This window comes from Plecotus auritus, assembly GCF_963455305.1.
Source record: "Plecotus auritus genome assembly, chromosome: 1".
NCBI lineage: Eukaryota > Metazoa > Chordata > Mammalia > Chiroptera > Vespertilionidae > Plecotus > Plecotus auritus.
In genome coordinates, this window is record NC_137770.1 from 192384217 (window position 1) to 192408855 (window position 24639).

At 45.1% G+C, this 24639-nt stretch overlaps 2 protein-coding genes across 4 annotated transcripts in view; both read left to right on the forward strand.

Annotated features, from left to right (window-relative positions):
* Nucleotides 1–18023, forward strand: part of PLAC8 (placenta associated 8) — a 32689-nt gene extending 14666 nt beyond the window's left edge. Inside the window, exons 2-5 of the mRNA XM_080658652.1 lie at nt 6061–6189; nt 8145–8269; nt 15904–16017; nt 17762–18023. Coding sequence (XP_080514778.1) covers nt 6090–6189; nt 8145–8269; nt 15904–16008 — 330 coding nt within the window. The 5' untranslated portion in view covers nt 6061–6089 and the 3' untranslated portion in view covers nt 16009–16017; nt 17762–18023. The remainder of the gene's footprint in view (nt 1–6060; nt 6190–8144; nt 8270–15903; nt 16018–17761) is intronic.
* An 840-nt stretch (nt 18024–18863) lies between these two features.
* Nucleotides 18864–24339, forward strand: LOC308253262 (zinc finger BED domain-containing protein 5-like). 3 transcript variants are annotated; one of them, XM_080678619.1, is made up of 2 exons: nt 18864–18897; nt 22382–24339. In XM_080678619.1, exon 2 carries the CDS (start codon nt 23155–23157, stop codon nt 24193–24195), a length of 1041 nt encoding a protein of 346 aa, XP_080534745.1. In that variant the 5' UTR covers nt 18864–18897; nt 22382–23154; the 3' UTR covers nt 24196–24339. The 3 variants fall into 3 exon arrangements, with proteins under 3 accessions (XP_080534745.1, XP_080534744.1, XP_080534743.1); XM_080678618.1 differs by having other exon boundaries at nt 18867–19083; nt 22382–24333; XM_080678617.1 differs by having other exon boundaries at nt 18887–19083; nt 22481–24323.
* The last annotated feature ends 300 nt before the right edge of the window (nt 24340–24639 follow it).

The window sequence follows — 24639 nt, forward strand, 5'->3', positions numbered from 1 at the left end:
CACTTGATTTTTAGATTCACTTGTTGATAGATATGTATTTGTTGTCACTTTGTTGTTCATAATTTTTATCTTTATCTTTTTCTTCTTCCTCCTCTTCATAAAGAATACCCTTCAGCATTTCATATAATACTGGTTTGGCGGTGATGAACTCCTTTAGCTTTTTCTTATCTGTGAAGCTCTTTATCTGACCTTCAATTCTGAATGATAGCTTTGCTGGGTAGAGTCATCTTGGTTATAGGTTCTTGCTATTCATCACTTTGTATATTTCTTGCCACTCCCTTCTGGCCTGAATAGTTTCTGTTGAGAAATCAACTGACAATCGTATGGGTACTCCCTTGTAGGTAAATAACTGTTTTTCTCTTGCTGCTTTTAAGATTCTCTCTTTGTCTTTTGCTCTTGGCATTTTAATTATGATGTGTCTTGGTGTGGTCCTCTTTGGATTCCTTTGTTTAGTGTTCTCTGCACTTCCTGGACTTGTAAGTCTATTTCTTTCACCAGGTAGGGGAAGTGTTCTATCATTATTTCTTCAAGTAAGTTTTCAGTATCTTGCTCTCTCTCTTCTTCTGGCAGCCCCATAATTCGGATGTTGGTACTCTTGAAGTTGTCCCAGAGGCTCCTTACACTATCTTCAAATTTTTGGATTCTTTTTGCTTTTTGCTTTTCCAGTTGGGTGTGTTTTTCTTCTTCATATTTCAAATCTTTGACTTGATTCTTGGGATCCTCTAGTCTGCTGTTGGATCTCTGTATATTATTTTTTATTTCAGTCAGTGTATGCTTAATTTCTAGTTGGTCCCTTTTCATATCCTTGAGGGTCTCACTTAATTTCTCAGAGGTTTCTAGAAGATTCTTGAGTAACCTTTTAACCGTGGTTTTGAACTCTATATCCAGTAGTTAGCTTTCCTCCATTTCTTTCATTTGTGACCTGTTTCTTTGTCTCCGCATTTTGGCTGCTTCCCTGTGTTGATAGAGTGGCTTTGTGTGCTAGGTGTCCTATAGGGCCCAGTGGCTCAGCCTCCCCAGTTACCTGAGGTGGACACTCTTGGTGCACCCCTTTGTGGGCTGTGTGCACAGTCTTGTTGTAGTTAAGCCTTGATTGTTGTTGGTATCACTGGGAGGAATTGACCTCCAGGCCAATTGGCTGTGAGGATCAGCTGTGTCTATGCTGGGAGAACTTCTGTGCTGACACCCTTATGGGGCAAGACTTGCTTCAGTGGGGCTTTGGCACTCACTGAGTCTGCCCCCTGAGTGTGTCTCTTATGGATGTGAAGAGTTGTAATCTGATTGGTCTCACTCTGACCACTGGATACACTGGCTCTTGGATCTCCAAGGAGGTGCAAAGTCAGCCACTGCCTGAGGCCACCCAGCAGGAGCTATAGAGAGATCTGCAGACTCCTCCTCTTTGTTTGGGGTTTGGAGGTGCCCAGATGAGGCCCAGCTGTGAAGCAATGCTAGCTGTTGTCCAGCTTTGGGCCTTCTTTTGGAGGCTCTGGGGTTCTCTGACCCAGCTGCAGTATGTTAGGTTGTAAATTGCAAAAGGCCAGGCCATTCATATGCAAAAGTCTCTGCGCACAGCTTGGGTGGGGTTGTAAATTGGGTGGGGCAGAGTTTTAGGGAATCACCAGGGTGGAGCAAACAGCAATGGCTGACCATCAGCCCTGCCCGAAGAGTTCCCCGGTTCTCTGTGTCCCACAGCACTGTGCAGGAACAATGATCACTGCAAGCACCTCTGAGACAAAGCTGCCCTCGTGTTCTGGACCAATGCCAGACAGTCCAGTTTCTCCCCGTATGAGTCTGGGTCCCTAGAGTCTTGCCCAGAACTGGAGTTCAGAGCAGTCGGGAGCCTGTATCTCCCTCCCAATTGAAAAAGACAACAGTGTACCCAGTTGCCAGCCCCTTTCGTGTGCGCCTCTGTACCTCTGCACTTCACTTCCACACCTCCACACCTTCTCCCAGTCTCAGTGTGCTTTTCTCTTACCTTCTAGTTGTATAAATTCCACTCAGCCAGCCTTCCCGTGGTTCTGGCTGAAATCCTTTTGTCTATTATCTGTAGTTTTGAAATGGTTGTGGGAGGCAGCAAGTTCAGGTGTTTACCTATGCCACCATCTTGGTTCCTCCGAAATAATTTCTTTTAATAATATATATAGCCTTACTGGTACAATTTTCTTTCTTTAATGGTACCCCCACACATACACACACACAGCAGCTGCAACTCTGTAATTTTGACTATACTGATTTTCCCAGTATATTTTTTAAATGTAATGAATAATTCAGACTTGAGGTTGGTGGTATAATAGTCAGACTTGAACAACTCGTTGCCTGTACAATTTATTTTTATCTGTAACTATTTCTCGGGTAGTAGATTGAGTTCACATCATGTGCCAACTCTAATCAAATGGTAGCAGCATGCTGTACACTGTCAGAAAATGAGTCACTTGTCCAAAGTGACAGAGTGGGAGGACTATGACTTCAGTTCTATGGAACACCAAAGCCTTTATTCTTCTTTACGTTGACCTCCACCAACCAGGAATAGCAATTGTCTAGGATTCTAAGATACATCCCGTGGAAATAGATTCCACATTCTGGGATCAATTAGCAATGTCTCCTGTGGGTGTAGGAATGAGCCATTGATGCGCAGCTGGCTACACAGTGCCATTCCTACACTGCAACCCTCCCTCCTGCTCCAAAAAGCTCATGTCTCTACTGTTATTCATGCATTCCCCAGTCTTTCTTTCCCCTAAGCATTTCCCATCATTATTCCCACACCTAGGATATTCTACTTTCTGTGCCCAGACAAGAATCTATGGTCTTCAATCCAACTTTCAGCTTCTCCAGAACTGGATGATAATTTTAGTTCTGCTAGTTTGGAAAACAAAAAATGAAGAACACACACACACACACACACACACACACACACACACACCTGTTCCTAGAACATACACTTGAACTTCTCCCGCTCAGGACCTTGGATCAAATGCTCCCCTTACACGTCCCAGGGGTCCAAGGAGATCCTCAGTACAGGCTTGTTTTGATTGAAATTAAATACTACCACTTCCTCTTTGGGTTACACCTGTCCTCTCAGGGCTGTGCAAATGTCTCTGCAGTTTTAGGTCTTTTATTTTACCACTGGAAATCCCCACCTAATGAGTTCTCCATTTCTTCTCATTCAAATTTCTGTTATAGTCCCTCTGCCTTTGTAACTATACCCAATACCAAAATAAAGCCAGTCTTGCTGGATATTCAGATTTTGAATGAATTATGCGTTTCTCCTCTTTTAATATGGTTCTGAGAGGAATCATATCAAAAGAGTAAGGGAGTTGAAAAAAATACAATTTAGATTTAAAAGTAGTCAGATTAGGCAATGATACTATTAGGGTTGGGCCCCCATCACTATTCTCACTTTTTGTATCAACCCCTCCCTTAAGAGGCACTTGGGCACTTATTAAACACTAGAGGCTCGTTGCATGAATTCATGCATGGGTGGGGTCCCTCTGCCTGGCTGGCAATCAAGGCCTATCAGGGGGCCAGCTGGCTAGGGGGAAGAATCATGGCAAGTTGGCCAGCCACCCCCCCCCCAATCAGGGCCTATGAGGGAGCTGGCCAGCTGGGGGGGGGGGGAGGGGTTGCAGGAGGTTGCCTGGCAGGGGGGGAGGGGCTGCAGGAGGTTGGCTGTGGGAGCGCACTGACCACCAGAGGGAAGCTCCTGTGTTGAGCATCTGCCCCTGGTGGTCAGTACAATTCATAGGACTGGTCGACTGGTCATTCTGGTCATTCTGGTTGTTCAGTCATAATGGTCGCTTAGGCTTTTATATATATAGATACAGATTCCTCAATCACTTTCCAGGCCTATTAAATCTAAATTTCTAGGGATGTGTCATTCTTAACAAGCTCCTCAGGTGATTCTTACCCACACTAAAGTTTGAAAAATAAAATGAACATTTGTTAATTACAAGCATACTTTCTATTGAATTTAAATAAGTTATAACACACATGTTAGCTTGAATATGACAGTGGTGTTCTAAGACAAAATGTCTGTAGACAGAAACCAGTAGAAAATATCTGCTATGTAGAGTATTTTAATTAATAAGACCCCATTACAACCAGAACTACAAAATACTCCTACACAAAAACTTAAAACTTTGTGCCTTACCCTGCACAAGTTTAAATTCACTTGATTAGACAAGGCAATACTATCCATTCTCAGGACCTTTTTTAAAAAATATATATTTTTATTGATTTCAGAGAGGAAAGAAGAGGGAGACAAAGAGAGAAACATCAATGATGAGAGAGAAACATGGATCAGCTGCCTCCTGCACATCCCACACTGGGGATCTAGCCTGCAAGCTGGGCATGTGCCCTTGACTGGAATCAAACCCGGGACCCTTCAGTCCACAGGCCAACACTCTTATCCACTGAGCCAACTGGCAAGGGCCATTCTCAGGACTTTTAACCATCATCTCTCTGCTAATTCATTGTCTCCACAATACTGCACATGGATAGAAGTCCCTTGTCAGCCCTTTGCTACTTTTTCCTGTTGGTTAATAGTCTCTGCTCTACCACATATGTTTTCCTGTATTATCAAGAAAGATATCATTACCCTTCCAATTAAGCAGAGAGGAGAAAGATCCTTGGATTCTAGTTAATTATTTACCTATACGTTGCAGTTTCAAAGATGATTCCTGGGGAGCTTTGACTATAATTATATAGCCTCAAGCTGGCTAATGTCCCCTTTGGGTCATAAAGTAAGTTCTTGATAGCAATTATTAGAGACACCTTTCTAGGGCAGTTCAAAGTGCCTTGGCTTTTATTATTCGAGAGAACTTTGGTCCCTCTTTTAGAGGACTCACCTTTGGTGGAGATCAGCTGATAACAGCCACAGATCTGAGTAGACAGAATCACCCCGGAAGAGGAGCAGGGCATGGTGAAAAGCTAAGAAAATGCATTAGGAAGGATCGAGGAAGAGTGAAATGACGCGTCACTGTAGCCACCAGAGTGGCTGCATCAGAATCACCTCGTAAAGATTTTACACACCCAGACTACTCAGTCAGAAGCAAGAATCTGTCTTTTTAACCAGGCTCTAAGGACGAACCTAGTGTGCAGCCCGGATAGGGAAGCGTGTTGATAGAATTGTTGACTGGGGCTGTAGCAGTGGAGGAAGACTGAAGGCAGCAAAGCCCAAAGGACAATGGGGGGCAAAAGGGTTCCTTTGCAACTGGTCAAAGGAAGTGTTAGACGTGAGCAGGGACCAAGACTACAGAGCACAGTACTACGGTCAGATTCGAAACGGTAAAGCAGCGACTTTGAACGTTGGTAATTGTGAAAACAAACACATGTTCTCTTTTGAGAGTACTGACGGAGCAGGAGCTTAGGAGACTTCCCCTGGTCGCAGGGTGAAATATAAAAAGTATAAGCACCACTTTGTCTGAGAGACACTGTTTCCTAGTGGTTTTGCAACCAGTGGGTTTTTCTGCGGGAACTTGAAGCCTTTTTTTTCTTTTTTCTTTTTTCTTTTTTTCAGCTTCTGACCTGACATCTTCACCAAAGGAAACTGGATGTTGTTTTTTCTAAGTAACAGGGTCTTTTAAAACTTTAGCTATCCGGATTTCACTAATAATTACACATGAAAGCTGGCAATCGTTGGAAGCATCTCTTTTAATGACAATTTTATGGAAAAGTAAAGAACTCTATCTCAGAGTTCTCTTAGGGAACAGCTGTGGAATAGCTTTGTAAAAACTGATTATAATTGCTATTAAATAGAAACACTTCAAATGCAAAATAGACATTGTTCAGGGTGGTTGCCTTGAAAAAAAGCAGCAACAACAAAATAATCTTGCTGATCAGTGAAGGTGGGGGGGGGGGCGGAAACAACAGAAAACCTGAGAGAGAAGCCTTCGTCCCCTTAACTTTATGGTTTTAACTTCCAGATAACCGTAACAGCCTGGAAATGTTAGGCGACGTTAGGAGAATGTGAGCCCCCTTCACCAGGGGAGATGTGATGAAATGCCTTCTCAGCTGGTATCTACATTATATTGAACTAATACTTTTTTGGTTTTGTTTTTACAGGCAGTGACCTTTTGAAGGGATCCTGAAAAATGAACCCAGTTGTTACGCAGCCAAGTTACGGTGCAGGAGGTTCCAGGGTCAGTGACTGGCAAACAGGCGCCTTTGACTGCTGTGATAACATAGGGATTTGTAAGTGCACATAGTCTTTGCTTTCCCCTTGACTGCTGGTAACAATGCAGGTTATTAGCATAACAAAAAAGTCGTTTATTTATCCTATCACTGAGTTCCATGTTTCACTCTCTAACTCAGAAGTCACAAGCCCATGGCGGAGTTAGCCAACAGGTGTGTTTTGTTTGTCCCGTACATAATGAGCCTTCTTGATGTACTAATTTTAATATAGTAGCAAACACCTAAAAATCAGATTTCACACGAAAATCTAGCTTTTCAATCTAGGTGTCCAGCTTCTCTTGAAAATTTGGAAAATCTGGAAAGATGAGTTCCCATTCTCACGTGGCAGAGGTCAGTCAGCTGCGGCTGAGTATTAGCCAAGCCCTTAAAAAAGGATTCTCACTCTGCAGTTTGCCATATTTATGTTCACCATCCACTGTTTTGGGGGTTTTCCAACCTACCTCACTCGTTTATTTTACCTGCCTCACCTTGAGTGTGTGATCCTTGTTTAGATCAATCACCTCTTTTTAAATGTCTCACCTCTTTATTATCACCATGTTCTTTCTTAAAAATATTTTTTTTATTGATTTCAGAGAGGAAGGGAGAGGGAGAGAGAGATAGAAACGTCAATGACGAGAAGGAATCATTGATTGACTGCCTCCTAAATGCCCCACACTGGGGATTGAACCTGCAACCTGGGCATTTGCCCTGACTGGGAATCGAACCGTGATCTCCTGGTTCATAGGTCGACACTCAGCTCCTGAGCCACACCGGCTGGGCTCACCATGTTCTTGACATGATTCTCCAGTTTTCTATTTACCTCTTCCTTTCCTAAGAAGCTGACTATATTTTCCGGCTTTCAGTGATACTCTTGTGGCTGTTCCATTTCAGGAAGCAGTGTAGGTTTTTATTTTACTGACCTAATTATTTTGCACTACCAACCACACTTTTGCATGAGAAAAATTTTCTTATTTCAGAGTCTATCATCATATGAGCTGCAGATGCTCTGTGTGGGGCATCTTTCCAGTGTCTTTGAGAAACAGCCTCCTTATTTTAAAAATATTTTTATTTTTATTTTTTGGTACATGATGGAGGTTCCAAGTTCATTAGAGATAGCCTTTTGTGTAAAACAATAAAAAAACAAGGACTTTCTTATCTTATTGGGGGTATAGCATTATCAAAACTCCACCTCAGACCTGGCTGGTTTGGCTCAGTGGATAGAACATTGGCCTGCGGACTGAAGGGTCCCGGGGTACGATTCCGGTCAAGGGCATATGCCTGGGTTGCAGGCTCGGTCCCCAGTGGGGGTTGTGCAGGAGGCAGCCCATCAATGATTCTCTCTCATCATTGATGTTTCTATTTCTCTCTCTCCCTCTCCCTTCCTCTCTAAAACCAATAAAAATATGTTTTTAAAAAAACTCAGAGCTTTCCAAAATAGGCTTTTACTCAGAGCATGTTTGAGAACCGTTTCCTGTTTTTGCCATTTCCTTAGGCCCGCTTTTTGTCTTGTACAGATTCCTTAAAGTGAAATTGCAGTAAGCTTTTTAAGCTCTCCGTGCTCCTATCCCTTAACTTCTGCTTGCTTCCGACCTCATGTAGATTACAGGGCGCGGCTCTTTGCCCGCCTGACCATCTAAAACCTATTCCCTGATGCTTTTCTCATTTTGGCACCAACAAACGTCCTACAGACATGGCCCCAACATGACCTAGGGCCGGGAAGAGAGAGCCGCTTCACGTGCTCAGATTGACCAGGCAGACGCTTTGGCAGTGAACTCTGGCCTGATGTTATGACATGCACATTTTCCCCAAGCCCCGGGCAGTCGGGCCCAGAAGCAGTCCGTCAAGAGCCAGGGACCACACCGTTTTCTCGGGGGCCCGAGGCCAGCTCCCAGCGAGCACCCAGTGGAGGGCGGTGTGATCCAGTGGAGACCACGATGCCTTGGCCTCACTGCCCTGTGCGTTTCACTCTCACCCAGGCCTCTGCGGCGCTTGCTTTCCGCTGTGCCTGTCGTGTCAGATTGCCTCTGACATGGACGAATGCTGCTTATGTGGAGCATCTGTCGCCATGAGGACCCTGTATCGAACGCGATACGGCATCCCGGTGAGTCAGCCTGGGTCCACGGGGGGCGGCTAGCCCAGACGCCCGGGGGCTTCCTTCCCTTCAGCCCACGCTTGCCCTCCTCACCTTCATGCCCTGACCTAGTCTTTCCTCCATTACCACCCTGCGCTCTAAAGGGATTTACAGGGCAGTGTGGCTGTCTACACTTGGGGATATTTTTATAATAAAGTACTTTATTGATCCAATAGATGTGTCCGAAAAAGTTGCTGGTGGTGAGCAGGTGAGGGGCAGAGGCCAGCACGGGACCCTTCGCCCCTCCTGGCTTAACCCAGAGTCACACGGCCCTGCAGCCTGCGGGGGGTGGGGGGGGGGCAGTTTCCCACGGAGCCTTGGGTACGAAGGAAATCCAGGGCATCCTCCCCACGCGGTCCCGCTGGCCTCATTGGTAACTCGGAGCGAGCATTCATTCATTCATTAAAAAGGGACCACTGGCCCTAACCGGTCTGGCTCAGTGGATGGAGCGTCGGCCTGCGAACTGAAGGGTTCCAGGTTCGATTCCGGTAGGGGGCATGTATTTTATATATATATAAAAGGGACCACTGAGCACCTAGTGGTCCCTTGTTAAATCATAGGCGGATGTTCATTATTCAATGGGGATTTACTGAATACATAGAACATGCCAATTACCGTTGCAGATGCTAGAGACATGTCAGTGAATAAAGGAAATCAAAACCCTTGTCTTCATGGAGTCTACGTTCTTTTATTTTTTAAAGCCCTTTCAACATAATTTCAGACTCAGTGAAAAGTTGCAGAAACAGTACAAAGACTTCCTGGATACCCTTTGCCCAGATTCCCCAAGTAGTAAAAATTCGCCACACTTGTTTTATTTTTCTCTTTACCTTATCTATTTTTTTTCCTGAATCATTTGAGGATAGATTACAAACTTGATGTGCTATTACCTCTTTATCAGTGTATTTCTTAACAACAAGGACATTTTCTTATATAACCATAAAACAATGATCAAAATCAGGAATTTAACATTGATACAAGACTAGTAGCTAAACTGTGGATCTTATTTGAACTTTACCAATTATCCCAACACCATCCTTTAGACGAAAATGAAAGCAATCTGGGATCATACATTGCATTCAGTTGTCACACCTCTCGTCTCATTCAATAAGAAACAGTTTCTTGGTCTTTGTTCTTTTTTTTTTTAAGGAACATAGATCAATAGGCTATCCCTCAGCTTGGTTTGTCAACTGTTTCCTCATGATTAGGTTGTGCACTTTTGGCAGAAACTCCACAGAAGCTGTGCTGTGTTCGCCATACGTTGTATCAGGAAGCACATGACATCCATTTACCCCATTATGTGTGATGTTAACTTCGATCACTTGGTTAAGATAGTGTCTGCCAGGACCATCTACTATAAAGTTGCTATTTTCCTCTTTATAATGGACTAGGGGCCCAGTGCATGAATTTGTGCACCTTGAAAGGAATGGGGGGGGGGAACCAAGATGGCGGCATAGGTAAACACTTAAACTGCTGCCTCGCACAACAATTTCAAAACTACAACTAAAAGACAAAACGGACATCATCCAGAACCACAGGAAGGCTGGCTGAGTGGAAATTCTACAACTAGAAGGAAAGAGAAAAGCACACGGAGACTCACAGGAGCTGCAGAAGGCAGAGGTACTGAGGCACATGCACGGAGAGGGCTGGCAACTGAGTATGATGCTGGCTTTCTCAATTGGGAGGGAGACAAAAGCTCCCGACTGCTCTGAACTCCAGTTCTGGGCGAGACTCTGGGGACCCAGACTTATTCAGGGAGAAACTGGACTGTCTGGCAGCGGGCGAAACTCGAGGGCGGCTTTCTCTCAGAGGTGCTTGCAGCGATTACCAAGGGACACTGAGACCCAGGGGCCTCTTAGGGCTGGGTGGACGGGAAGCCATTGCGGTTTGCTCCACCCTGAGATCCTGCCCCACAAAGCTATTGTTGCTTGCTCCGCCCTGAGACTCTGCCCCAACCAAGCTGAGCACAGAGGCTTTTGCAAGTCTTGTCTCATAAGGGTGTCTCCAGCACAGAAGTTCTCCCAGCGTAGACACAGCTGATCCTCACAGCCAATTGGCCTGGAGGTCAATTCCTCCCAGTAATACCAACAACAATCAAGGCTTAACTACAAGACTGTGCACACAGCCCACAAAGGGGTGCACCAAGAGTGTCCACCTCAGGTAACTGGGGAGGCTGAGCCACTGGACCCTATAGGACACCTAGAACACAAAGCCACTCTATCAACTCAGGGAAGCAGCCAAATGCAGAGACAAAGAAACAGGTCACAAATGAAAAAAATGGAGGAAAGCAAACTACTGGATATAGAGTTCAAAATCATGGTTATAAGGTTTTTCAAGAATTTATAGAAAAGGCTGATAAATTTAGTGAGACCCTCGAGGATATGAAAAAGGACCAACTAGAAATTAAGCATACACTGACTGAAATAAAAAATAATATACAGAGATTCAACAGCAGACTAGAGGATCGCAAGAATCAAGTCAAAGATTTGAAATACAAAGAAGCAAAAAACACCCAACTGGAAAAGCAAAAAGAAAAAAGAATCAAAAAATATGAAGATAGTGTAAGGAGCCTCTGGGACAACTTCAAGCGTACCAACATCTGAATTATGGGGGTGCCAGAAGAAGAGAGAGAGCAAGATACTGAAAACCTACTTGAAGAAATAATGACAGAAAACTTCCCCTACCTGGTGAAAGAAATAGACTTACAAGTCCAGGAAGCACAGAGAACCCCAAACAAGAGGAACCCAAAGAGGACCACACCAAGACACATCATAATTAAAATGCCAAGAGCAAAAGACAAAGAGAGAATATTAAAAGTAGCAAGACAAAAAGAGTTATTTACCTACAAGGGAGTACCCATACGATTGTCAGTTGATTTCTCAACAGAAACTATTCAGGCCAGAATGGCAAGAAATATTCAAAATGATGAATAGCAAGAACCTACAACCAAGATGACTCTACCCAGCAAAGCTATCATTCAGAATTGAAGGTCAGATAAAGAGCTTCACAGACAAGAAAAAGCTAAAGGAGTTCATCACCGCCAAACCAGTATTATATGAAATGCTGAAAGGTATTCTGTAAGAAGAGGAAGAAGAAGAAAAAGGTAAAGATAAAAATTATGAACAGCCAATACTGCCACTCCCACGCACTGATGGCGCCAGCCCCACTCGCACCCACTGATGGCGCAGAGCGATTGGGGCCCCAGCAGCGGGTGCAAGAGGCGGCTACTGCCCCATCGCCCCTCAGGAGCAGGGTGAGCTGGAGAAGCCTTCAGCGGCAATTGGGGCTGGCAACCACTCGTACCTGCTGACACACCAAGGAATCGGGACCAGCACCGGGCGCCGGCAGGGGGTGTGAGTGCTGGGCAGGACCATGGCACATGGGAGCAAAGAATTTTCTGTAATCACCAGAGGCTCCCCCAATGACAGCGACTGGCACCCCATCTTGATCTGGGTCTGGCACCCCACTCACCTGCTCCACCATCCCGCTGCGGCCGACACCCACCATATTCTGCACTCTGCCGCCTACTGCCGACTCCTGCCATGTTTTGTGCGTGGTCAGCGCACATCATAGAGACCATTGTTCGGTTGTTCCACCGTTCAGTCTATTTGCATATTAAGATTTTACATATATAGATAAGGATCTCGTAGGGAGATGTAAATATCCTGTTCTTCATCAAACTTTCACCCACTAGCTCTAACATTCATTGAAGTTTCTTGCCTGCATCAGTTATTATTTTGATGGCTGCCAATGGCAGAGCTTACACTCTAATGGGAAAAGATAGCTACAATATAACTAAGTAAAAGTAAAATATATAGGATGGTGATGTGCTACAGAGAAAAGTAAAGCAAGGAAGAGGAATAGAGTGTTGGAGTTTCTAATTTTAAATAGGGCTATCAGGAAAGACCTCGGTCAGAAAGGGAAGACCTAAAAGGTGAAGCACCTGAAAAAGGCCCAGGATCCAAGGCCTTGAAGTAGAATTTAGCTGGAATGTTCCATCCAGAAACAATTGGGGAGGGGGGGCAGGAATAGAGTGTGTGGGGTGTGAAATAGAAGAAGATGATGCCAGAGCATTAGCAAGGGCCTTGGAGGCTATAAGAACGTTTACTCCGAGTGAACCGGGAACTCACTGACATGTTCTAAACAAAGACTGATATGATGGCTTCTTGTTCCTGGAAACTTAACCTCTGCCCACTCATTGCTCCCATGTGAGGAAAGCAAGTTGTTAATCTTCCTAACCTTGGCTCCCTCGCTGATAAAATGGTAAGAACGATGCCTTCACTATGGTGGTATAGTAAAAGTCACCTAAGATAATGCATGGAAAAGGCTTAGCACAGAGCCTGGCAAGTAATAGTGCTCAATAAATAAGTTATTATTTCTGTTCTTATCTCAGAACATGACTCAGCTGATTTCCCAGGGCAAGGGTGGATTCAGGCCTGCCTCCATTCCTCCGCTGTGCTTGCTCAGCGCCTGACTCTCAGCACTCCCTGCAGCTCTCATGTGTGCCGCTCACAAGGCCGATAACACACAAGAGTCCTTACCTTTGTGACTGAACCGTGGACTTCCTAAAATTACGGGCCAAGTGTCATGTATTTGTAGTTATGTATATGGATGTGAGTGGATTTCTCAAAGTGGTCCCTAACCCCAAAAGGTATGAGAGAAGGAGCACTTAGTTGGACTCTATATGATAAAAGTTCTGGGTACAGCTCAGCAAATAGCTAATGTTTTGAGTCTCTGGGAAATCATTTGGAGGCATTGGTTTTCTCATCTGTCATCAGGAAGTTGCACAAGATGATTCTAAGGTCATTTCTAGGTCTCAGATTCTATGACAGAATTCTTAGCATACATTAAATAAGTGTATTTATAGACAGTGTATCTTCCTCCTTGTAACAGACCTTTAAAATGGTAAGACCTGGCTGGCATGGCTTAGTGGTTGAGTGGTGATCTATGAACCAGGAGGTCAGGGTTCACATTCCCAGTCAGGGCACATGCCGGGGTTGCCGGCTCGGGTTGCAGGCTCGATCCCCAGTAGGGGGCATGCAGGAGCAGCCAATCAATGATTCTCTCTCATCATTGATGTTTCTATCTCTCTCTCCATTCCTCTCTGAAATCAATTTATATGTATGTAATGGCAAGTAAGTCCTAGGACTAATTTGTGCTTTCTGCTTTGTTTCCTTTTTACATCTATGCAAACTTTCCTGGGGCTGCTACAATGCAGCCTCTGACTGATTGGCCCCTCCCTTCATGGACCAGCCAATACAGCATCCCTTAGGCCAGGGAGGGGCATAGCCTCTGCTGGAGAGAAGGAGAAAGGAAACAGCTGCCATCTGCTGGGATAGGATTTTGACATATAGTTGGTCATTTACTACTTAAAAGCTTTTTGTGGCACCAGGACTGTGGTCTCCACTTTATAGATATGGAAACCAGGCGTGAGACAGGTTTAAGGTCACAGAACATGAAAATGTTGGTTTATTCTAACTCCAAATGTCTGGTTTCTCCCACTTGATCATCCTGCCTTCCTGCATAGATGTGTGGTCAACCATGTACCACAAGTCATTCATTTATTCGCTCAAACAGTGGATTTATAAATAGTGCTGATAACAAGACCCTTTTTAACCAGAGAAGTACTAGTCCAGTTTAACCAAGCAGAGTGGTGAATGCAGCGTCTTTGTTTCTGGCACCCATTTCCCAAGAAGCTATTCCCCTCAAGGCATTTGTATCCCTTATTAACTTCAACGTGATGCCAACCTGTAGTTCATTTCCTCTTTCTTTGAAAAAGGAACATTTTTTCTTCTCTATAGACTCTACATGTATATTATGAAATAGACTTAGAATCAGGTTGTGTTTTCTATAAGTTTCCCTAGGTTTCTCAGCAAATAATAGTGGGATTTTTCCCCCCTAAAAACTACCTGAGCCTGACCAGTGTAGCTCAGTGGTTGAGCATCGACCCATGAACCAGGAGGTCATGGTTTGATTCCTGGTCAGGGTACATATCTGGGTTGCAGGCTCAATCCCCAGTAGGTGGCATACAGGAGGTAGCCAATCAATGATTCTCTCTCCTCATTGATAATTTTTACTCTCTCTCCCTCTCCCTTACTTTCTCTGAAATCAATTATATATATATATTTATTTATTTATTTAAAAAACTATCTGAGGTAAATAGACAGGGCATAGACATACTGTCTCATTACTAAATGAGAATGTTTTCTTTGTGGCATAATGGTGGTTTAATGAAGGTTTAAAAGATTTTTAAAAGTAAAAAGTAAACAATGAATTAAAGACTGAAAAGCACAAGTGCTATGAGGAAAGATTAAAGAAACTGGATTATTTATCAGGGAAAAAGAGAAGGCTACAAGATGAATTATCTTCAGGCTGAATATCTGTTCCTCCCTCTGACAAGGGGCACAACTTTAGACGAGTTTTAACATTGCTATTCATTTGTCCCCTTTTTCCCCACATGCTTACTCTGGTAGATGAGAATCAAAATCACTGTAGCAACAGAAAATTTTTCATAAAAAAATAGAGCACTTGCTCTGGCCAGTTTTTCTCAGTGGTTAGAGCATTGGCCTGAGGACCAAAGGGTCCTGGGTTCGATTCCTGGTCAAGGGCACATACCTCAGTTGTGGGTTCAATCCCCAGCCCTGGTCAGGGTGTGTGCAGGAGCAACCAATTGATGTGTTTCTCTCACATCTATGTTTTTCTCTCTTTCCCCTACCCCCGCCCCACCCTCCACCCCACCCCGCCTTCCCTCCCTTCCACTCTCTCTAAAAATCAATGGAAAATATATCCTTGGGTGAGGATTGAAAAAAAAAAAAAAAGAATAGAACACTCATAATCTCAACATTTAGGAGCTCCTAACCCTTATAAACTCAATCTACCATAGCTATCTCTTTCTTCCTCATTTTCTCTCCGCTCACACTATAAATTGGGAATTGTATTTACTCAACACTTTTTAAAAAATTAGTGCTATCAAAAAAATGGAGCTCAAAATTATTTCAGCCCATCAAGTCACACCAGCATAGAATCTGGTTGTCAGACTAGAGCCTCGTGGATCACCCAGAGCCTCCCGCACAAAGCAGTTTCCTCCAAGGGCTTCTCTCCCAGAAGGTCAGTGAGAGCCCACCTGGACTCTTCCAGAGAGAGGGCCCTCAAAACGTTGAAAGTAGCCCATGCTATGGCTTTTCCAAACATCATTCGTTCCCTTCTTTCTTTTCCCCCCATAATTATATGCCCCTCTCTCACTTTGGACTTTCTCCCTTGCAGAACATGAGAGCTACCAATGAAAATGGCTGAGGGATGCAAGATGAGGCTTGGTCTGTCACTCACTGCTCACCAACTATAGAAAAATTGGTGCATTACACCACTTGCTTTAAAGGGAACCATTCCAGAAAGACCAAGCACTGCCACCAATTTGCCATGTGATCTTAGCAAGCCGTTTAAGTTCTCTGGGTCTTCAGAAAAATGGGGATAATGTCACAGAATTCTCATGACAAGTGACAAAATATATGTTTTAAAGGGGTTGGGAAAGCTATGCAAATGCAGGAAATTGTGTGACTGTGTTTGTAGACTATACGTTGACTCATGTGTCTGTGTTTTTTTTTAAACAGGGATCCATTTGCAGTGATTTTCTAATGCTGATGTGTTGCCCGCTGTGCACCCTTTGTCAACTCAAGAGAGATATTGAAAAAAGAAAAGAAATGAACGCTTTTTAAAGATGTTTGGTATGTTGGTGGAAATTCTTGATTTATGAGTATCAAAATAAAATTTCAAAGCCGTCTTTTATTTCCTTGGGACTGTCTCACAGAGACATGAGCTACTCCTTAACAAATGGAGGGCAAATGATCTTTAATTGCCAGTCTCCACCAGTCAGTTGGTAGTCACTTTTCAGAGCCTGGATCGAAAGGACCAAGCCTAGTTGCATAGGAATTTTGTGACTTTTTAAAGGTGTCTGCCACAACAGGAGTGGCCATGTGATGTACCAAATAAACCATATCCATCTTAGATACCCCATAACTTAAGGTAGTAGAGATACGTGTATGACCGAATATTCATCTGGTTAAGCCTGGATCTCAAGTCCACTGCCACCAACAGTAACCAACTGAGACGCTATGCTGTGTGACTGTGTAATGGACCTACTTATGTGTTCTTATCAGTACCAATTAAAATAATAATTCACTCTCCAAAGTGGTGGGAAACTCTTTTAGTCTCTATAAATTATGTGTGGACAATTCTCTGAGTCATCCAAAATGCCTGATCACATTTTTAGTCTTCTCACTGCTTCCTGTTTCTCTCAGGCAAGAGGGCAACGGCTTGTCCAGTCCTGTCTTTCGATTTCTTCTGCCAGTCCCCATAACATTTACAATCAGAGTTTAGCTTTCACATGGAAATGGCTATTCTCTGTAAAAGTCCTTGATCGGGATGGAGCATTCACGTGTGTGACTGGTGGATGCTGACACCTGTCTGTCTCTCTCTCAGCTGTTTTTGCCACATGCAGCACAAAGTAGTGTCCTCTTCGTGAGCCATGCTTCAGTGTGTTTCACTCTTAGTGCCGCTTTAGTGTCCGAGTGTTTGCCTTCTGATTGTTTACATGGCTTCCCTCAAGGACCGAAGTGCTTAACTCACTTTCAAGCAAAGCCATGATGGGGAGTTTTCGTATCATTATACCCTGCCTCCTAAGAATTGACTATTATCTCTCTTCCCAAGCAGTGATGCTTAAAAAAAAAGTTTTTATTGATTTGCGAGAGATAGGAAGGGAGAGGGGCGAGAGAAACATCAATCAGCTGTCTCCTGCATGCCCCCTACTGGGGATGGAGCCCAAAAGCCAGGCAGGTGCTCTGCCCAGGAATCCAACCAGCGACCTCTCGGTGCATAGGATGATGCCCAACCAACTGAGCTACATCTGTCAGGGCAACAGTGATGCTTTTCTAAGGGCCTGTGCTACCAACCTGACTCAGAATTTGATGCCAAAACTGAGGAATTAGAATGTGGCGGTTGACTGGTCTAGTCATCATGAAAAAGATTGTTTTAGGTTCTCTGCTTTTTAGATACTGTTACCTTCACGTGTTTGGTGATTCATTGTCATTTGGTAACAGACGTTAACTGTGGCAGTCTACAGAGCATTCTGTTGGTTCACTCAACCACCTAGCAATAGAGCCTGACACACACTGTGGATGAAAAATGAGCACAAGTTTCAGCCAAAAAAAAAAAAAAAAATTGAAGCCCTAACCTAGGAGGCTCATCTAAATCTTAACTGGTGGTCATGATTCTTCCTAATAAACTGTATTGAACCAGGAGCCATTGTTTGATGTAGATTTTAAATATGTAGAAGTTTGGCAGTACAGTAGGGGTAGAATAGAAGTTTTGATATTTGGAACAAAATCATCTAAAGAAAGATGGGACCAATAAACCCTAATTTTTCATTCATTTGTTCTTTTTTTTTTTCCTCTCTCTCTCTGATTCCTACAGGTAAAATTTACATTGTGATGAAAGAAAATGCTGGAATGAAATGCTGCATTTATTAAGTGCTATCTCACCTCAAATATTAGAAATTAATTCAATTAATCATATGGTTTCAAATGGCTTCAAAACACTTTTATTTCCAGTTAATTTTGAAAGACATATGTTTCCAGTGCTATTCTGTAAGATAACTGCCATTAAAAACATTGATTCCCTCAACAGTTCTTGTGTCTTTAAATACTGCTTCATGGGAAATTACAATAAACTTTTTAAAAATGAACCCAAGGTTGTCAAAATTGAATGATGGGTAGGTGGAGATCCTTTATTCTACTTTTCTACCTTTACATGTGTTTGAAAATGTCCACAACAAAGGTTTTTAAATGTTGTCAAGTAAAAAGCTTTTATTATTTCGGATTTTCCCTCCAGTGGGAGGCTGGGTGTTACCTGTGTGGTCCTTCACTCCAGGCGAGTGTGGTCTTCTCCCTTTGGGAGCCTGAGTGGCATTTCGCACTTCTTCACGGTCTTTTAAAGTAAACCCACTCCAACAACGTAGAGTTTACTGTAGATTACATAAACAAAAGAGAGGATTTCTGTTGTAAATCACACAGCAAACCTGCTAACTAAAATTCCCATTAGGCATTTCTATCCTCCCCGAAGTCATCTCCACACACTTCCTCCCCCCAGGTTAATGTGGCATATTATTATTTTTTATGGAGGCCCGGTGCACGGATTCGTGCATGGGTGGGGTCCACCAGGCGCCCAAATAGGGGCCATCGGGGGGCTGGCAGCGGGGAAGGAATGCAGGAGGTCGGCCAGCCCCACCCCCGATGGGCAGGAGCCGCGGGGCGGTTGGTGTAGGTCCCACCGGTCCCCTAAAACTAGGAGCTGCGCAGGCACCCCCAGAGCACCAGCGCAGTGCATTCTTTCGCACGCTCCCTCAGTCTCCCCCCAGCTTCAGGGCCGCAGGAGGTGCGGTGCTTCCTGGGAGTTGTAGTGTGCTTCCTCCACAAAGGGCCCTCTGTAGACTGGGCTCTGGGATTCCGAGAACTACGTCTCCCGGCGTACCCCGTGTGAGGGCACCAGGCATTTACCCAGGTCGGCCTCTTCCGTCAGCACAGAGTGGAGGACCTGGGAAGCCGGCTGAGGTGGGAGCAGAGAATGCGCTTGTGTGCTGGGCCAGCCTGTCCTGTCCATCCCAATCATTGTAAACAGGCAGAGGCAGGGCGGGGTGAGGATGGGGTGCCCGAGGCCGGCCAGGGGCACAGCACAGGGGAAGGCTTTGGTGGCTGCAGCGGCAGCATGAGCACAAGGAGGTGGTGGATGCGGCGCAGGTGGGTGGTTGCACTGCAGCGGGCCCAGGTTAGTGAGGGGCAGTGGTGGCATGCAGGGGTTGCAGTGCGCCCCCCATTGCGTGCCCAGGGAGCCCTCTCTGCACCCACCTCGTAGCGTCTGTCAGGCAGCCTGCAGGGCTAGGCTGGAGTTGGGGGTGGGGGGCGTGGCTGCCCCTAGTGCGGGTTCTTTCAGGCAGGCTTTTCCTCAGTTCTTGCCCTCTTTGCTGTGCATTCCTCCCACTTCCCGCCGGGCCTCCCTCGTGGCAGCCCCATTTGTAATCTGGTGCTCTCAAGGTCTGGAGAGCACAAGCCAGGAACCAAGCCCCTCACCCCTGGGGCTCCAGGCCTCAGGGCAGCTCGTGGGCACCTCGGAACAGGAGACAGTGGTGCCGATCAGGGGGAGGGCCCGCCAGGGGGAGGGGCTGCGGGAGTTTGGGGGGCCCAATGGGGCCGGTTGGCCGCTGCAGTGTGCGTCATAGCGACTGGTTACTCCAGTGGTTCTGGTCATTCCACCGTTCAGTAACTGGGCTAATATATATGTGTATACACACACACACACACACACACACACACACACACACACACACACGGGACCCAGTGCACGAATTTGTGCACCTTGAAAGGAACTGTGGCCGAAACCGGTTTGGCTCAGTGGATAGAGCATCGGCCTGCGGACTGAAGGGTCCCGGGTTCGATTCCGGTCAAGGGCATGTACCTTGGTTGCAGGCACATCCCCAGTGGGAGGTGTGCAGGAGGCAGCTGATCGATGTTTCTCTCTCATCGATGTTTCTAGCTCTCTATTCCTCTCCCTTCCTCTCTGTAAAATATCAATAAAATATATTAAAAAAAAAAAAAAAAGGAACTGTGGGCCGCGAGGCTGCAGTGGGCCCAGGTGTGGGTCTTGGCCCATCCTCCGTGCCTCTGCCCAACCCCTCCCACCGCAGCCCCCGGTCCCTCTCTGCCAGCAGCCCCACTCCCGCCACCACCACTCCCATGCACTGATGGTGCTGGCCCCACTTGCACCCACTGACAGCGCGGAGCGATTAGGGCTGGCACCAGCAGCGGTGTGAGCAGGGCTGGCATTGTCAGCGGGTGCAAGCAGCAGCTGCTGCCCTGATTGCCCCTCAGGAGCAGGGGGAGTGGAGAAGCCGTCAGGGGCAATTGGAGCCAGCAGCCACCGCTCGCACCCGATCTGGACTGGTGCCCGGCGCAGGTGTGAGTGCGAACGGGGCTGTCACCAGGAGCAGGTGTGAGTGGCAGCTGCGGCCCCGATCGCCCCTCAGGAGGAGAGGGAGATGGAGAAGCCCTGAGGGGCAATCAGGGCCGGCAACTGCCGCTCGCACCCACTGACAGCGACGGCCCCACTTGCACCCACTGATGGTGCTGAGCGATTGGGGCTGGCACCGGGCGCTGGCAGCTGGTGTGAGCAGCGGCTCTAGCACTGGCAGCAGGTGCAAGCACCCGGCGGGACCATGGCCCGCAGGATCAAAGAATTCTGAGTAACCACCAGAGGCTCACCCTGATAACAGCAACCGGTGCCCCACCATGGTCTGGTACCCCTGCTCACCTGCTCCACCATCCTGCCACAGCCGACGCCCACCATGTTCTGTGCTCTACCACCTGCTGCCAATGCCCGCCATGTTCCGCGTGCACCCCCTGATGGTCAGCACACGTCTTAGTGAATGGTTGTGTGGTTGTTCCGCCATTCAGTCTATTTGCATATTAGGGATTTATATATAGACTAGAGGCCCAGTGCACGAAATTTGTGCACAGGGGGGGCAGGTCCCTCAGCCCAGCCTGTCCCCTCTCACAGTCCAGGAGCCCTCAGGGGATGTCCTACTGACAGCTTAGGCCCTCCCCCCACAGGGTGCAGGACTAAACTGCAGTGTGGCCTCCCTCTGAGGGAGGCAACCGGGCTGATCAGGGGAAGGCGCCAACCCCATCACCCCACTGCTGCTGCCACTGCCAGCCACCGCAGCCACCAAGGTGTTTTCATCAACACGGACTCCAGTCCCTTCACCACGAAAATATGACAACTTTCTTTAGGCATTTTCAAGATGTGTCTTTCATAGGATATGACCTTTCTTTATTTCTTTTTTTTATCCTCACCTAAGGATATGTTTTCATTGATTTTTAGAGAATGTGGAAGAGAAAGGGAAAGACAAAGAGAAACATCAAAGTGAGAGGAACACTTCGATTGGTTGCCTCCTGCATGAGCCCTGACCTGGGCCCCAGCCAGGGAGGAGCCTGCAACCTAGGTACATGCCCTTGATCAGAATCAAACCTGGCCCCTGGGGGCCAGCCCCCCTGAGGGTTTGTGTCTCCGCTCCAGCCCCAGCAGCGTAGCACCGCGGCCAAGGGGCTGGGGCTGGGAGCCAGCCCCCCTGCGTGTTGTTCTCTCCGGCTCCAGGGCCGCCCTGTCTGTTGTTCTCTCAGGCTCTGGGCCCATGCCAGACCCCTCCTCCTGAACTGGTCATGACCATTACAGTGTCCCAGCCTTATTTGCATATTACCTCTTTATATAGATAGATAGATATAAGATAGATAATTAACATATAACATTGTATTAGTCTTAGGTGTACCACATAATGATCTGTTATAGCAGCGGTTCTCAACCTGTGGGTCATGACCCCTTTGGGGGTCGAATGACCCTTTCACAGGGGTCGCCTAAGACCATCGGAAAACACATATTTCCGATGGTCTTAGGAACCAAGACACCGCTCCTCTATCCGTCTCCAGGCGGGTCCGCCCACATGCAGATATGCCCACAAATGAGTACCCGGCGTGATGACATCATCGCACCAACCCCATCACATACACCCCATACAAATACAGGTGTATGTGACAGGGTTGGCGCCATAATGTACTTATACAGACCAGTCACATGTGTAGAGAGCAGCTACTGTGTAGAGAGCAGCTACTGTGTAGAAAGCAGCTGCTGTGTTGAAAGCAGCTACTCTGTTAAAAGCAGCTACTGTGTTGAAAGCAGCAGTATTGGAGGTAAAACGACATTTCATGAATTATAATTACTGGGTAAATGTAAAATCATGTACTGTAAAATCATCAACTACTGCAAAAAAAAAATCTGTACCATGGGAACTTAATCTGGATGCTGATCGGTCTTTTTATATTCAGCTGTGGTTGATGTGAATACTGCCCCCTTGTGATAGTAACAGGTATGTAAAAAAAAACAACACAGAGAATGGTAAATCATAGGAAACTTTAATGAACTGTATTGACTGAACTATGCCATGTATCATCTTTTGTATTAAAGCTATTGTTATATTATTTTCATTAGCAAACCATCCCATGACAATGGATCGTGTAGAGAAGAACGTTAAGAAAAGAAAATATAGTGAGGATTTTTTACAGTATGGTTTTACCTTAATAATTACAGCAGGAACTGAGAAACCGCAATGTGTTATTTGTTGTGAAGTTCTATCAGCAGAATCTATGAAGCCGAACAAACTAAAAAGCCATTTTGACAGCAAGCATCCGAGCTTTGCCGGCAAGGATACCAACTATTTTAGAAGCAAAGCTGATGGTCTCAAGAAAGCCAGACATGACACTGGTGGCAAGTACCACAAACAAAACGTAGCAGCCGTTGAAGCTTCATATTTGGTGGCACTCAGAATCGCCAGAGCTATGAAACCTCACACCATTACTGAGGATTTACTGTTGCCAGCGGCCAAAGACATTGTTCGAGTTATGATTGGAGACGAATTTGTTACGAAATTGAGTGCAATTTCCTTATCTAACAACACTGTCCACAGAAGAATAGCTGACATGTCTGCTGATATTCTTGATCAGGTAATCTAGGAAATTAAATCTGCTCCACTTCCAATATTTAGTATCCAGCTGGATGAATCTACAGACATTGCGAACTGTTCACAGTTACTGGTTTACGTGAGGTATATTGATGGTGACTTTAAAGATGAGTTTCTTTTTTGCAAACCTCTTGAAACGACAACTACTGCACGTGATGTATTTGACACAGTTGGTTCATTTCTGAAAGAGCATAAGATCTCTTGGGAAAAGGTTTGTGGTGTTTGCACAGATGGTGCTCCAGCTATGCTAGGATGTCGATCTGGATTTCAACGTTTGGTACTGAATGAGTCACCAAAAGTCATCGGAACTCACTGTATGATTCATCAGCAAATATTAGCCATGAAGACGCTGCCACAAGAGTTACAAGAAGTAATGAAAAACGTCATAAGTTCTGTCAATTTTGTAAAGGCGACTTTAAACAGTCGACTGTTTTCGCAACTGTGCAACGAGTTGGATGCGCCGAACAATGCTCTGCTATTTCACACTGAAGTGAGATGGTTGTCGAGAGGAAAAGTTTTAAAACGTGTTTTTGAGCTTCATGATGAACTCAAAATGTTTTTTAATCAGAAAGCAAGACCGCAGTTCGAAGCACCTTTCAGCGATAAAAGTGAACTGCAGAAAATAGCTTACTTGGTTGACATCTTTGCCATCTTGAATGAGTTAAATTTATCACTGCAAGAACCAAATGCAACATGCCTCAATTTGTCTCAAAAGATCCAATCATCGCAAATGAAACTTCAGCTTTGGCAAAAAAAATTGGATGAAAATAAAATTTACATGTTGCCTACCTTATCTGCTTTCTTTGAGGAACATGACATTGAACCAGACAAAAGGATTACGATGATAATTTCTGTGAAAGAAAACTTGCACATGCTTGCAGACGAAATTTCATCGTACTTTCCAAATCTACCTGACACCCCATTTGCACTTGCCAGAAGCCCATTCACAGTCAAAGTTGAAGATATTCCTGAAACAGCACAAGAGGAGTTCATTGAACTTATTAACAGTGATGCAGCGAGAACTGATTTCTCTACAATGCCAGTTACAAAATTCTGGATCAAGTGTTTGCAGTCATATCCTGTTCTGTCTGAGACTGTGTTGCGCCTTCTTCTTCCATTTCCAACAACATATCTTTGTGAAACAGGGTTTTCCAGCTTGTTGGTTATCAAGTCTAAATACAGAAGTAGACTTGTTGTGGAAGATGATCTTCATTGTGCTCTTGCAAAGACTGCCCCGAGAATTTCTGATCTGGTGAGAAAGAAACAATCTCAACCTTCACACTGATGTTGGCTTTTTACGCATACTGTCACAAAATGTGGCAATGTAGTTTACTGTTGTTATATTAAGACTGTTACCCATGCTACACCATGCTACAAGACAAAATTTCATTTATTTGTAATTAGAAATAAATATTTCACAATATATAATTACATATTGTTTTTGTGATTAACACTATGCTTTAATTATGTTCAATTTATAACAATGAAAATACATCCTGCATATCAGATATTTACATTATGATTCATAACAGTAGCAAAATTACAGTTATGAAGTAGCAACAAAAATAATTTTATGGTTGGGGGTCACCACAACATGGGAAACTGTATTAAAGGGTCGCAGCATTAGGAAGGTGAGAACCACTGTGTTATAGGTATACTAGTGGCCCGGTGCACGAAATTTGTGCACATTAAAAAGGAATAAATTAGAGGAAATATTTTAATATTGCTA